The sequence below is a fragment of the Odontesthes bonariensis genome, chromosome 18 (genome assembly GCF_027942865.1).
Source record: "Odontesthes bonariensis isolate fOdoBon6 chromosome 18, fOdoBon6.hap1, whole genome shotgun sequence".
Taxonomy (NCBI): domain Eukaryota; kingdom Metazoa; phylum Chordata; class Actinopteri; order Atheriniformes; family Atherinopsidae; genus Odontesthes; species Odontesthes bonariensis.
In genome coordinates this window covers 15,765,157-15,781,414 of record NC_134523.1, presented here as the reverse complement: position 1 = coordinate 15,781,414, position 16,258 = coordinate 15,765,157, and the positions used below count along the sequence as shown (strand labels likewise).

At 40.0% G+C, this 16,258-nt stretch overlaps 1 protein-coding gene across 1 annotated transcript; it reads right to left on the bottom strand.

The window, feature by feature from the left end:
• Positions 1-7,859: 7,859 nt before the first annotated feature.
• slc39a4 (solute carrier family 39 member 4) lies at positions 7,860-15,341 on the bottom strand. Its single transcript, XM_075449725.1, has 12 exons — positions 15,132-15,341; positions 13,139-13,480; positions 12,094-12,304; positions 11,676-11,920; positions 11,314-11,494; positions 10,875-11,047; positions 10,560-10,730; positions 10,304-10,408; positions 9,059-9,104; positions 8,797-8,949; positions 8,531-8,718; positions 7,860-8,428 (listed from the first exon to the last, which is right to left on the bottom strand). Exons 1-12 carry the CDS (start codon positions 15,339-15,341, stop codon positions 8,300-8,302), a joined length of 2,154 nt encoding a protein of 717 aa, XP_075305840.1. The 3' UTR covers positions 7,860-8,299.
• Between the last annotated feature and the right edge of the window lie 917 nt (positions 15,342-16,258).

Sequence of the window (16,258 nt, the reverse complement as noted above, 5' to 3'; positions counted from 1 at the left end):
TGTTCTAAAATGTGTCAAACGCTTCCCACACCCCAGATAAATCTGCGACCCAGAGATGAACTTGTACACACGGAAGTAAAAACAAAGTGGTATTTCTCCTCCCACCATCCGGCTTTATCCACATGACTGTTGACTCAAGAACCTTTAGACATTTGAAAAAAATGTTAATATTGACTTGGGCTGTCTGGAATTCATGATGATGATTGTTTAAAAAAAAAATGTGACATGAGTCACCTTATAAAGGTCATCTTTTGTTTGAAATGTACTTTGTTCAATACAGGTTACCGCAGGTGAACAGAATAGGTGAACCATTGTCCTTATAACATAGAATATAAACTGTTATCTTTCAACTGGAAGGCCTTCTTTATGTTGGTGTAACTTTTTTTTTTAAAACACAGCCGTCCTAACTGGCGCATCCCTCTGGGACAGAGCTAAAAAAATACTCTCTTCTGTTCTTGTCAGCTCCCACGATAAAAAGTGTTTGCTATAATTTCATATAAAGTACTCTTTTTCACATGAAGCTCAGTTAGTTTCTTCGGTTAGAGACTCAATCATCTTAAAAAATGACGCTGTGTCCTTTTGGATAAACTTAATGAATTTGCTTGTTGCCAGTTGAAGCAATTCATTTAAGTTGGCTCTTTTTTTCAGTGCATTTCAGCTGGTGGAACAGTGAAGTTTTCTAACCAAATGCCTGCCTGCTGCTTACATTCTTTTTGCCAGGCTAAATTAACCTGTTTCTTGAATTCATGTACACCTTTATGAAAGAAGGAGCCCTGTTACCATAGCCGCATTCGGACAGAGCAGTTGTAAGAACAGTCCTCCTCGAATTTCGTTCTGATAACTGTCAAACATTTCAGCCGTGACAACATGACAAGGGGCGTAGCTACCGATCACCAAACACCTACGTCAGATGTGTTCCTAAAGAACCCAGCAAAGACCCAGCCTCGGAGAAGGAGCTAAAATGCTTATAGGAACTGAGGGCCATGGTACCGAGTTCCTGTATGTGCGAATGAGGGAAAAAAAACGGCCCCGTTCCTTAAAAGGTTATAGGAACTACGGCTAATGAAACAAGCAGCAAGCAAGTGAATAAATGTACCTCGTTGAATACAAAACTTCCTTGAGGGATATCTGACGTGTTTACAACATTTTATCACGAGTTTTGTGAGGATTTACTGTACATATACAATCAAAGCTCTGTCTTTCTGCCATCTGTTTGTGGTGGTGGATGGTTAGCAGTGAAGAAAAAAAAAAAAGACTCTCTCTCACTGTATGATCAATAAAGAGAGGCTAACTCTGATACCAAGGTTTAAAATGACCCAACAGGTCTTTTAATATTACCCAGCTTAATCCAGTGAGCAATGCGAGAAGAATGAGCTTCCACGTGGCATTGACGAGAAACGGGAATAAACTGGGTCAGGGTTGTATAAAGGCTCATTTCGATAATCAATGCTCTATAAACACCTCGGAAAGATTTAGTTTTCACTTAATGAGGACAAAGAAATGTGAATATAGGTTTGTTACCAAAACTGCTTTTGCTTCACGCCCCAAAAATAAAGCCCAAATAACACATGTGTGATACTGTCTGGACTTCCAGTCGCACTTTTGCAGAGTCTTTTTTTTTTTTTTTTTTTTTTCAACTAAAACCTGTTGCCATGGGTTGAATTTGTCTGTTAGTGGGGAGCATTTCAACCCCAAAGTGATCTTTTTGTCCATGATCATTTGATCAGAAAAATTGTTAAAAGTCTCTAGAGGTAAAGCTGAAAATTGAGAAATGCCGTAATTTGTTCTTGCCGAATCAACTGCAAGTCGACGGACGCCACAGCAGAGGTTGTTTTGATTCAAGATCTTAGAGTTTTTTAACTAGAACAGACTGAAAGCATGGAAACGCCCATCATCTGTCAGCAAAATGATTACAACACCAGGCTGCTGATAACGAGTAGTGATATTATTTGTTACCTTAGCAACCACTCCTTGTAAGGCAGATCCCAAATGGTTACACTACATACAGTTAAGAGAGTATTCATAATAGGATCAGTGCAACACTGATTAAACTTTATAAAGTATTTACAAATTGACCTTGTTGATAATATAAATAAAGCATTTCAATAGATAGAAATCTAACAATGAATCAAAAATAATTCTCACATTTACAATCCGTATGTTTGTTTGAGAAAAAAAAGTAAATGTAATGTGACGCACCTTCGTGTTGATACTTCCAGGCAGTGTTTTCTTAAACAATCATTAAAGCTTTCATTATGAACAGTTACTGCAGCGGGCAGGAAGGGCCTCCTGTATCTTTCTTTTTTGCAGCGGAGATGAAGAAGGCGTAAACTGCTGTTTCAACACGGCGTTATGAAGAGGATGCTAAGTGTTGTTCAATATGTTCACCAACTTGTGCAGCATTCTTCTTTTAAAAATCAGCTCCAGGGGCTCCTGATCAGTCACCATGACAGAGCCAGTTAAAAAAGTTAAAAACAGAGCCTTCCTTATCAGTTTGTTCAGTTCCTCTGAGTCTCTGGCTCTGATACTGCTGCACCAACAGATGGCTGCAAAGCAGATTGTACTCTCCACCACAGACTTGTAGAAGATATGCAACATTTTGGTGCAAACACAGAAGCACCTAAGCTTCCTCAAGAAGTACAGTCTGTTATGTCCTTTCTTGTGGACATATATGTATAATACATTTCCAATCAAGTCTGCTGTCCAGGTAAACACCAGGTAAATGCATAACTCAAGATGAGGTGATTGTTCCCACACCATGTCACGAAGTGATTGATCAGTTCCCTGTACTCAGCCTCTTGTCCATCACTGATACACCCAACAGCTGCAGAGTTATCAGAGTATTTTTGTAGATGACTCTGAGATGTAATTAAAGTCTGAGGTGAACAGAGTGAAGAGAAACTGTGAGAGTACAGTCAGCTGTGGTGCTTCTGTGCTGCTGACCACCTTCTCAGACACACAACCCTTTGGTCTCACAAATTATGGTCTGTTTTTCAGCTAGTCAATCATCCAGGTGGTTGTGGAGGCATTAACTTATACATAACAGTGCAGGCCTAATTATATTAAAAGCAGCGGAGGAATAAAAGGACATCATCCGCTCCGTGCGGCCTGCTTTGTCCAGATGAGGGTGGGCTCTCTGTAGCAGGTAGATGATGGCACCTTCAACACCAACCCCAAGACGATAAGCAAACTGGGTCCTGAAAGCTTTTCATTTGTTTATTTAGGTGAGCCAATAACAGTCTCTCCAGGACTTTTGTGATATGGGATGTAGTCACTGTGGGCAGATGCAGGAGATAAGAATCAAACAGAGGACTGACAGTGGTGTTGGTACTCGGGCCCCCAACACAGGGCACTGTGAGGTGCCATGTAGATAAACCTCATTTGGACAGAATGCGTCCAAAGAAATAAATACCGTATAGTGACTGTAATGTCCATAGTTCACCAACATCTTCAAAAGCAGCATATTTCACATTCAACGCTTAGTGATAATAAGTGTTTAGTGGTCTTGGCCCCTATAAGTGGCCACAATGTTTGATGACGTTTTGTGATATGTTTTTGTCAGCCATGGGAATGGGTTTTTATCTGTTCTGGAGCTTGAATAAGCAGCACGTGTCAAGCGTGTATATTCTGTGGAAAATCGCACCTTTCTGGTCTTTTAAATTTCCCCCAACCGGTAGTTTATAAACCTGCTTCAAGAGAGTCTTCTGCGTCTTTTAATGCTCCTCTCAAACACTGGCTGAAAGAACATTGGGCCTTGGATTGCTTTAAATTTTTCAATCTATGTGTATTTGAATAATCTTAATAGTTTATTCTCTTTTATCTATTGTTTATTTTCACTCTGTACATTGTGTGTGTGTATGTATGGTATTTTGTACTGATTTTCTTAGCTTGTATTGTCCCAATTAAAAAGCAATAAAATGTATTTGATAAAAATCCCATTTAGTGGAGATTGTGTTTTAGAGAACTTCACATCTTGTACTTCTGAACACTCCAGATAAGTTGCAGCAGATGCACTATGAGAGGTCCTGGAAGGACTTTACAGTTCACAGACACAGTTCTGGAATAAAGAAGGAGGATGTAGGAGGATTTATATGTGGGAGGTTCCTAGAAGCTTAATGTTTTTTTTTTTCTTTTGCTCTTTTAATTTTCTCCGTCTTGTTTTTGGGACCTTGTTCACTGTTTGTAACAAAACCTTGGATTGTTCAGTGGTCATACCTCAGTAGTCAAGCTATTTCGTTGCAAACATCTGAAACAGGCTGGACTATTATTTAGTTTTACCGACATTTTTTTAAAGTGCAGTTAAAAAAATACATTTTTAGGCCAATTTAAAGAGCTTCCATGTGTTTAAAAAAGGGCAAATGACCTACTACAAGGCCAACCTCCCTCACAACACACAAACATGAAAAATTTCAAGTAAGCTGGAAAATGTGTACAGATATATTGACAAGATAGACATCTAAATGTGGGACGGAACCATTATGACGTCACATGCTGGTCTCTTTTCTCACTCCCGGACATCCACCACTTGTCATCTTCACTTAATAACAGTAATTCAGTTAAACACACAAACACAACTTCACCCTCAAGTGTTATCAGCACTTTCAGCAACATTATGTATTGTTGGAAAAGGCCCATTTTGAGCCCCACTCAATTTCTTGTATTGGATATCTGTCACATAATGACAGTTTACACTTTACACAAGCTGCATGTTTCATTCAGCTGCTTTTGTTTGCTAATTGCCAAAAACTTTCTTCTGGCAACCCTTCCAAACAGGCCACACTTGTTCAGTCTCTGTACTGTCATGAACATCAACATTTAACATGCTAACTAAGGCCTGTAGAGTCTGAGATGTAGCTTTTAGGTTCTTTACAGTTTCTCTGAGCATTTCATAGTCAGACCTGGAGAGAACTTGCCTGGATGTCCACTTCTGGGAAGACTGACAACCATCTAGAATGTTCCCCACTTGTGAATAATCTTTCTTGATGTAGAATCACGGCCTCCAAATAGTTTGTTATAACCCTTCCCAGATTGATGGGCAGCAACAATTGCTTATCTATGATAATTTATGGTGTCTTTCCTCCATGGCATTGTGTTAACACACACATGAACGCTCCAGATCAGTAAACTGCCAAAAAGTCAGCTTTTATAGAGGAGCTTTTTAATACACCGCTTTTGTAGTATGGCTTAGTTTTTGTTAAATAAGTAATGCAAGGTTCAAAACATCATAATTACATATTTTTATTGATCTGAGAATCTTTTGTGTCCTGATACATAAAACCTCAGAACTGAAAATAGGCTTTACTTTCTTTTCACAAGATTGTACAGTATGCTTTGCTTCTTCTCTTGCTTATCCGTCTTCACTTTCAAGCAAAGCTTCCGTAAGATATACATTCAGTAATATAATTTATGAGGAGCTCAAAGGTCTAGTTTTAGAGGTAATTCCATTCAAGTTTTTTATTGCCACAGTACGTTAATGGGTTCACAAGGCTCATAAAACGATATGCAAAAGTTAACACATAAAGAACACCATTTTGCAAGCCGACTCCAGAGACACTGGGTTTTCCTCTGTCAGCAGCTGCTCGCTTGACTCTCTAGTAATTCGCCCAGTAAAGAAGAAGTACACAACCCATTAAAGTGAGACACTCATCATCCTTGATGTCACCTGTAAACCACACAGTCATTGTGTGAACACACAATCTTACATATAGTGATAAACATCTGCATGTGTGTGTGGTGAGTTGTCGTCGGACTCTGTCCCGAGAGAAGATGTTCACATAACTTGTAAATCAATTAAATTAGCTGAGATGAAGTTTTGAATGCACATCTTGAGACACACAAATATTAAACATTGAATAATAGATTTGACCTCGACCACTATCCATGGTTTCAAGCCAAATGACAATCTGATGCAAAAGAATGAACCTTTCTAAAGGTGAAATACATAAATTAAAACTTTAAAATTTATTATAAATGTTCTTCTGTTACTATTTAAGCTTTGTTGTTACAAATTATAAATGCAGCACTGATGTACAATCCCAGCTCCAAGAAAGTTTGGATGATATGGGCAATAAAAAAGCTGGAAAAGTAATCTGTACAAAAAGAAACAGTTGGAAGAACATGTTGCAACTATTTGGGTTAATTGGCAACAGTAGGAAGAAGTAGGAACAAGAAGTACCCTCGAGAGGCAGAATCTCTCAGAAGTAAACACGTTAGAGGTTAAAAGGTTAAAAAAAGAATTTCAATATTCCATCTACAGTGCACAAAATCAAACAAATCATAGCATTTTGTTTCATTTACGTTTCACCCAGCATCTGCACTTTTTGGGAATTAGTATGTTTATTGTTCACATTTTATACTAGACTGTTTTGAGTAGTTTCATAGCTGTTGAAAAAGAAGAATGAACAGTTCAACACAATTTACAAAAAAATGATTGAATAAAAAAAAAGGCACCATTTAACTTTATATTCATCTGAGACACAACAAAGATGTCCAAGAGTCCCAAACCCCAGCGGGAAGTGAGCAACAACAGTCTATTCTATGTGAATAATTCCCTCTTTATTTGTTCACCTCCTGTTCAGTTCAACAAAAATCCCAGCAGTGGATGTTGAGTTTTGAAAGATTTTTTTCAAATCTTTCAAACAAGGTAACCAGGTACAGCTGTCTACTGTCTGGAGAAGTCTGGCCAGAAGCGGTCTTCATGGAAGAGTTGCAGTCAAAAAGCCATTCACACGACATGGAAACAAGGCCAAGCGACTCGACAATGCAGGAAAACATAGGAACTGGGCTCCACAAGGCAGTTTGTTCGCTGAAGGGCTGGAGAACGGTACAATAAAGAGTGTCTGCAGGCAACAGTGAAGCATGGTGGAGGTTCCTTGCAAATGGAGCTGGAGATTTGGTCAGAATTAATAGTGCCCTCAATGATGAGAAACACAGGTGGATGCTTATTCATCAAGCAGTACCATCAGGGAGGTGTATGATTGACCCCAAATTTGTTCTGAAGCAGGACCATGACCCCAAATATAAAGCAAATATGATTAAGAACTATCTTTGGCGTAAAAAAAAAAAAAAAAAAAAAAAATCCCCACAGATCCCTGATCTCAACATTGAGTCTGTCTGGGATTACTTGAAGAGTCGGAGGGATTTGAGGAAGCCTACATCCACAAAAGATCTGTGGTTAGTACTCCTAGATGTTTGGAACTAACTTCAACAACTGTGTGCAAGTGTGCCTTGGTGAATTTATGCCATTTTGAAGACAAAGGGTTTTCAAATAAAAACTAAAGTTAAAAAAATGTATTCAAATTTTTGTTTTCCGAAGTTCAAATTCAAAATCAGACTTTCAGTTTCAAAAGTTTTTTTTTAAATTTTAAATATTCGTTTCAAATGAACAAATATCATGGCTCTGAAATAACAATAAATAAGAGTCTAAATCAGATATTTGACGAATCTGAAGTTGTAGCATCAAACGAAGTTGTTTCCGATCGTGGAACGAGAAAGATGAATTTTTTTCCTTCAATAGACAATTTAAAGGAATTAATCCATAAATCATTACTGCTTAATGTTGAGCTGATGTAAATTTCCACTGTGCTGTTGGCTGCATCGGTGTAGTTAAATGGAAACTTTTTAGTTTAAGAAGTATACTTTTTCCTTTCCGGTTATCTCAATTTTCAATGAAAGTGTTACAATTGTGGTACCAAGGAGTATATTTACTGAGTCAGAACCATGTAGAATGTCGGCAAAATGTGATGGAAAGAGCAGTCAAGACAAACAAAATCAATGATAAAACAATGCATTTGTCTTTATATAACATATTATTCAACAACTTTAATACAATATTAATTTTAAATGCAGTAATATGGTCTTCATCTTGCCGTTAAAAAAAAAAATTCTCTGCTACATCTATGCAGTTCATTACAACAACCTCCTGAATTCGAGAAAAACACTGTTAGAAATCTCTAGCCTGTTGATAGTGTTTTATATGTGTGGATTACTTTATAAGGTGAAATGCTATTTTGCCTGCCACATCTGTGGGGGATTGAAGTTTATTTGGATGTTGCGGCACATTTTAAGTTGGCAGGTGCCTTACCAGGTGGACAGGTGGTGAAGGCATGCAGTGTCTGGCTGTGTTTGGTCTACATCAGCTTTACAGTAAGTCCTTGTGGTCTCTTGTGGCCACCATAAATAAATGTTCATAAACAGCCAAGTTTGTGTAATTGTTGTTCAGAGGCTTTACAATCTGTGCTGCTGGTCCCTGAGACAATTTGGACTCACTGGACAGTCTGATGCCTTGAAATCAGGGATATTAAAAGGTGATTCTCTCTTCATAAAGTGACAGCAACAGCAAAACACACCACCCAGTCAGAAGACCAAAATTCTGAAGTGCAAACATTAGCCACGGGCTCTTGCTGCTGCTGTGGATCAACGTGGGAAGCTGGAAGGACAAAGAGAAAAGATGGTTGTTAACGGTTTATTCCATTTTGATGCAAGCCACAATATTTTTCTGGTTAACAGGTAAGCAAACAGTAACACTTACCATATCAGCAAGTCCCACATACAAAAAGAGTCCTGCAGCAATGGCACTAATCCACTGTTTGGCTGCAAGGTCCGTTGCAACAGAAAGAGAAATGTACAGGCCAATAAATGATGTCATAGCGCTGCCAATGTTTAAAAGCAACGCCTTGCGGACAGACAGGCCGCTGTGCAGCAGTATGGCAAAATCACCTGCAGAGAAATAGGTGAGACATGATAATTACAATGAGTCTTATCATCATATCAGACATTTTCATGTGCGCTACTTGCCGAGTTCATGTGGTAGTTCATGGCAGAGGACAGCCAGTGATGTGGCCAGGCCAGACCTCCATGATGAGGAGAAAGCTGCACCTACTGCTAATCCGTCTGCAAAGTTGTGGATAGAGTCACCTAAGGTTATCATAAAAGGCAGCAGACGGTGTTCTGTAGACGCAGGAAGAGACAAGATTATAGTTGGTACTGGAGTAGACACAATAATTACCCTAATGTGATGAGAGCATGCTTGCGTTTGGTTGGAAATGACTTTACTCACGTCTTTTGCGCTCTGTCAGCGATTTCCCTTCGTCTCCACTGTCAACCTGAAATGTATGTGTAGCATAACATGTGAAACATGTGTTGACATGAAGTGTTATTTGACCTTGACTACATTCAAAGCCTGCAAACATAACTAAAGTAAGTGTGAAGGAGTGACCTTCAAACACAGTGAGCCAGAATGGAAACTGTAAATAACAGTTGAAGTGCACCAGCTGACATGTTGAGAGATGCAGTGCATCCCATGAAGATGTAATGTCAGTCCAACATTTCAGGGCAAACATAAACAAGCTTCAGTCATGTCTGGAAGTCTTCCCTACTTGCTGTATAATCAGTTTTCTCCCACGCTCAACACAAAGGCTTTTGCATTATAAACTTCGGCTTGAATTGTGTGACTGGTGTGGGGGTTCAGTGCAGGTTCATTTCATCAGTCACACCCGCTCCCAGGTGACACCAAACATCTGTTGCCATCACTCCCTTGAATATCTTTTCAAATAGATTTCAACTACACCTACTAAACAGCGGTGTCACACTGAAACTACATCTGTTTCAATAACTATTGTTCCAAAAGCACATTAAGTACTTTGTGAAACAACATGATAAGTACACTATAAACAGAGGTTCTATCATATAAATTCTATTAGTATAATAAGACATAACATCAAATCTAACTTCATTTCCAAGGTTGGTAAACGTCAATAATAAAAATTAAAGTGATAAAAGTTGTCCCAGGCTGCACACTCTGACTCTCTTGTCCTCCTATCGATTATTAATAGGACTTAAAATAACTGAGGGTCAGTTCGAATGAGGCAGCCACAAGGAGCTGTGGGACAGAATTATCCCCTTAGCTTTCATTAATGGAGGTTCCAGTGTTTCCTATGCTAAAGCAGATGATAAAGGAAGCACTGAGGGTCCTTTCCTTCTTCAGAAGTCAAACAGCCGTTATAATGTCTGCCTCTCCGATTCTTTCTGGTCACATGGATCAGTTAAGTATGTTCTTAAGCAAAGGAGACTGCTCAACTGGACCTTCGGTCTAAGGAATGATTGTAGAAAGATGAAGGAATATTAAATTAATACTTTAGGCAGCAGTGTGTCTCCATGATCTGCCTGTTTTTGCACAACTACACATTGCTACTTGTCACTTGAGTTCATAACAGTGACGCTGGTGAATTAGACCCGTTTATCTCACTCTTATTTTAACCAGTATTCAGCCTAAAGCTTTAAAGTGTTACTGTGCGCTTCTTACGAGGTCTGCTTTCGATGATGACTGGGACTTTTCTTTCTGTTTCCTTTCATGCTGATACATTTCTAAAACTCTTCCATGGTCACAGTGGTGAGGCTCTGATTCCTCCTGAAATGAGAGAGCGGCAAAAAAACAAAAAACAAAAAAAATGAATAAGGTCCCACCGAATATGGAGACAAAGGGGATTTGAGGACAATGTATTAAGCTTATGTAGAATTGTGTGAGGCTTTGTATACTTTGGTTTGGCGTTTTATCTCACCTCATGGACATGGTGGTGATTTGTTTGTGTGACTATAGTGAAGATTTTTTCCATCAGGTAAAATAAGTAGATCCCACAAATCGCTACCAACGACTTGAATATGTAGTCTGGGGTTTCTCCATTGGCATGTTGGTGGCCGTCGTCATTTGAGTGCACATGTATACCCAGAACCTAGACAATACCATAGGACCATAGGAGGAAGACAGATTGTCATTCGCATCCCTGTGGCTACACCATAAAACTACCATTGTTAATGTATGTTTCATTTTACAAAATGACTTTGGTTGCAACTTCATAAATGTTAGACTCACTCACCATGGGTAGCAGGTGCAGCAGGGAATCTCCCGTCAGTGAACCCACAGCCATGCTGACACAAAACTGTACACATAACTGGAAAGCAGTGGTACACGAGGTACACAGCAGCAGCACAATGCCAAACATTGAAACCAAGGTTATTATCATGTTGGCAAGGGTTGCATAGAGGTATCCTACATGAGAAAAAGATAAAGGAGGACAGGGAACAAGGTTTAAACAAGTTAATTAAACAGTAAAATAACTCAAATGATAAGGTAGATTAAAGCACGATTAAAAGAAAAAGAATTCAAAGCTCAAGAAAAAAAAAAAAAAAAAATCATGAAACTGGAAACCTGTGAAGAGAAGCTGCAACGGCTGAGTCTTAAATGCATCAGAAGCCACTACCGTTGTCATTCATTTAAATAAGACCCAAATTTGTTACTCTAATCAACAGACTTACTCTCCGTCTGGGAGAGCCCATCTGGTGCGACTGGTTCTGTGACTTCTGTACAGGATCCACTCAGGATCTGCTGGACAAATGCAGGGGTGAGCCGAACCATTTCAGACCGACCAATCCCAGAGGCGGAGGCGTTTTCAGTCAGACCGTAGATCCGTACCAGCTCTTCAGCTGAGAAACAGTGCTGGGAGGGGAGGAAAAACCACAACTTCATCTGAGATTTTTAACTTACATTGTGCTGTGAGAGAAACAAAAGCAAATATGTATCAAATATATATCTTTACAGATTTGCAAGTTAAAATCAAAAGTCCACCATAAATTTAATACGCGATATTTTCTTGTGTGTATTCTACAATGGTACGTACATGTTCCCAGGTGCTGTTACTTTCATGCCTTTCATGTTGTTCATGGGTGCTCGTCTTCCTTAGTCTATGTTTGCTATGATCGTCATTAGCATGCTCAGCATGTTCTTCCTCATGTTCATGTCCATGTTCTTCCTCATGTTCATGTTCATGTCCATGTTCTTCCTCATGTTCATGTTCATGTTCATGTCCATGGTCGTGGTCTTTCTCTGGTCCGAGGTTCATGCTCCTCATTAGAACCTTTAGATCTGTGGAACACAAATTCACAGTAAAGCTGAGCTGCGGGATTCAAATAGCTTTCCAGTTGTAAGAGTTGACAATCTGACAAGGAAGTATGCAAAAAAATGTTCCGATGGATTCAAATGAATCCCTAAAACCTTTTTAAGAGCATACAGGGTCTTGATTTTGAGTCACTATTTACCCTTAACAGTGAAATTTTCAGAACCCAGTCGGTGCATGATGTAGTCCAGGAAGAAATGCTCCTCAGGCAGAGGCTGACCAGCGAAGCAGCCACCGAGCAAGGCGTGATACAGCACACGGCCCAAAACTGCACCCACTTCCTGTACATGGTGTCCCGATGATGCATCAATCTCTGTCATGATGTTGCTGGCTGTCACACAGGTATGGGCACCCTGATTAAGAAAAAGAAACAACAAACTTTTTGAGTCGAGATTTCAAAATCCTCGACTGAAGACAGCTTTCACTCAGCAGCATCTTCAGGTTGATGAAAAGCCGAATTTAACATTCTGGGAATTCTTGACATAATCAATAAAAGTTACTAATGGGTTTGGAAATTGGGGTTTGCTTTTTGCTTTCCTTCAACTACAGCTGTGTGTGCACCCCCTCAAATACTACCAAGTCAGATTCTGTGGTAGAACATCCTGGGAGAAATGTCTTTACCGAAAGAAGGAAAAAGCATTAAAATGCATTAAAACTCAATCCCATGAGCTCGCACAGAAGGCGCTTGGACTTCTCTTTTCAATTCTTGGAAGAGGAAAAGTCCACTTGACTTCAGTTCAAGCTCTGAGGATCACTATGACCAGGATGACTGAGAATCTACACCAACATAAGAAAACCGATGAGAATTGGTGACGCGTACTCACAGAACTGGAGTCAGAACCAGTAGCTACTATAAAAGACGAGCGGTTAACTTTCTTTTTCTGTTTTTTTTGGAAGGCTGTATTGGTAACAGGTGAAGTGTGGCTATGTTGCTAATAGTTTAGCCTTCTGTTAGCGAACGCATACAGTGATAAACTATGTCTGGAAAAAAATATTGGATAATCTTACTCAGAAGTTCAGTTTAAAATTTTTTTTTTTTTAAAAACTCTTTAATGCCCTCCGGTGAGCATTCATCTTAGACCTGTGACAAGATATTGGTATATGGTCGAATCATGACAGTAAATTCACCGTTACATCAATGAATACTAAATATTCTCTTGGATTTGATGTACCAACAAACTGCTTACCTCACTGTGTGATGGCTCGTAATGACTGTGCAGCTCTTGAAGCACTGACTCTAACCCATGAACATCCATGTGGTTGTGGCCATGTTCCTCCTTGCTCTCGTGGTCATGGTGGCCATGATGAGTGAATTTGTGTAAGAAATGTTCAGTCTCCTCTGCCCACTTTCCTCGCCCTATTGTGGCGCAGACCTGGTCAGGAGAAGACAGGTACAGGACGCTGCCGGCAGCCAGCGCAGGGAACAGTGAAACGCCGACGGTTACGTTGTCTCCGCTTTCCCCGGTTTCTTCCTGCCCGTGGATGGAGTGATTGCCGACGAGCTGATGGACGGCACCTGCCAGATCGCACTTCGCATCCAGACGGCAGAACATTCAAACAAACAGAAAGGCATGCTTACAGATTTACGTAGATCAGTTTTGGAATGCAGACACTCATTTCAAATCCATTTAGAGGAACATCATGAAACGACAGATTCTACTGCACAGAGCTCCTGAGTGACACCATCAAAGTACATTCATTTCTTTGATTTGTGCTGTGGTGCACTAGCACTTGCTGGTCATGCTGACACAGAATAAATGGTAACTTATACCCTAATCTTTAACCTCATGAATATTATCTTTTTTTTATTGTCTTTTACTATACACAAAGATTTCCAACAACATGCATATAAAAATGTAGGTGATAAAGTAAATAGAGGAAGCCACCATAAAACGCTGACACACATCTATCCTGACCCACAAAATCTGACAGGGGTTAAAAGAGAAGCAGGACAGGGTTTTAATTTAACTTGGTTTGCTGTCAGATACATGTCTCTGAACGTCTCCCTCCAATCCAAATAGGAGGAACCTGAATGGGATTTTCTTATCAGTCTTATTTACAAGAAGAGGGCCTACTTAACATGAGAAATACTTCCTAGATTCTCGATTGGGTCCTTATGAAAACTTAAGACTACGTTCTAAGGTCCATTGTACCGGCAAGAAACGTGTCGACAATGATTCAAGACCTGCAAATTCATTTTTCAGTCGGCTATGTTGTGTTGGAATGATGGCAGAGGAAGATAAGAGTCTGTCTGACATCTGTATATGCAAGAGTGAAAAAAGAGTTTTCTATCAAATTCTATAATTTGGTTTAACTGATCCTTGAAAGGGACATTAAAAGAAGCTGAGGCTGTAAACTCACTGGGACAACTGGTACAGAGTCACTTACCCATGACATGCAGGATAGACGTTTTGGGTAGAAATTGTTTAATTATTTTTACATAAATCAATGAAGTTTTTCACTGTTAAAACACTAAACATATATTTAGGGTTACTTACATCCCCAACCGTCGTCTAAAACTAGAAACCTCTGATTTTATTTTTTGATTTATTTAACAACACTAAGTTTGATGCAGGCCTGAAACTATGTCTTTGTCTTTGGTTCACTTGTAGCCACCGCAGCTGACACTTCAGCCAGCCACGCGCTCTGTCATGATGCATTTTTACAACTGTCATGGAGAAGCTCAAAGACTTTGCTCTCACTGATAAGTACTTTTGTCTGAGCTGCTTGGAATAACAAATTGTGACAGAGTTGCTCAGAAAAGTTAGCATCAAAGAGTGCACAATGACCACACGTTATGTGCAGAAATAGACCTACTCGGTGCTTCATGTTCGGGGTGGCGGAACGCGGTGAGGAACCGCAACAAACAAACTTCAAACTAGGAATCTACTGTAGATCTGGGAAAAGGATTTTTAAGTCTATAAACACTCCTAAGGAAAAAGGCAGCTTGTATTGAATTTCCATGGATTTATTCCATTTATTCGTACATTTAAAAAAAGTAAACTGTAGATAAAGTTACTTCTCGGCTAAATGAAGGTATGACACATCCAGTTTCCCCCGCGGTGGCTGGGTGAGCAGGTTGGTTAATGGCTCTTGGACCTCGACCTTTCTCCACACCTCACCTGCAGCCCGGCACCTGGCTCCCTAACCTGGCAGCCAAGTTAGCCTAATAAAACGTACCTTTTCACACGGCACTTCACCACACTGCACACGGTTCTGCAGTGTATTAAAGAGCGAGCGGAGGGACTCCCCGGTCAGATGCTGCTGTCCCGGTGACACGACGCTGACCACCGCCCTGTACGCTTCCTCCACGGCGGGAGAAGCCGCTGCGGAGCCGGGCAAACACCGGCCGTATGAGAGAAAAAGGATAAGCAGGACGGAGAAGAACATCTCAAAACTTTCTCAAAGAACTCTCTCTACAGACGAAGAAGTGGTTGATAAATGGACAGGAGGCAGAAATGGGCAGACAGAGGTTGGTAGAGTCCCACTGACAAATTGAGCGGTGTGGAGCTCCGCTCACAGTGGTCATAAGTAGAAAAACCCCTGAAGGCGCATCGAACCCGCACTCTGGACTGTGATTGGCTCAGACGATGTTCGTCCTTTACAACGAGCTTTCCTGTTTAAACTCGGTCACCTGCAGCCCAAAGGGCGGAGGTCTCCACAGCATGCACCATGCGCTACTGCTTTCTGCGGAATCGCCTCTATAACAAGAAGTTAATTTATTTCGTGCATTTAAATGAATCCAACAGTGTTACATGAAGACAAAGTCTTACACACAAGAAATCATACAGGTCCACAGTAACTGGCCCCTGCCCTAGCTGCTAAAAAAATACACTTGAATTCCGACACTGATTGAGCAGATGACCGGAAAATTGTGATGTTTCTATTGAGTTCTGACAATAGCTGACGGTTAAATGACTGTTTTTGTGTCATTTTAAGGCAGCCCCTGTCTGTTTCACCTCAGTGAAAGAGAACTATGAAATTAAAACAATCAAGAAAAAGCTAGAAAACTCTAAAATCCAGAGTCCCACTTTCATTCTGCAGCGTGTCAAGAGTGACAAAACATTCAGTTAGAAACAGAAAGACCATTTTGCGGTGACAATGAGAACAAAAGAGTAAGTGTGCGATAAAACCCACACAGGAAATGTGGCAACTTCTCATAGATCTGGAAAAACCGACTTCATAGTTTTTAGTAGGACTTAGCACTATTTAAAAAAAAAATTGGTGGTCACATATTTCAAATATTTGTCAAATTTTAGACAAATGGAGGCAGGGAACACATCGATCAGTTGCCAGTCCATCACAGG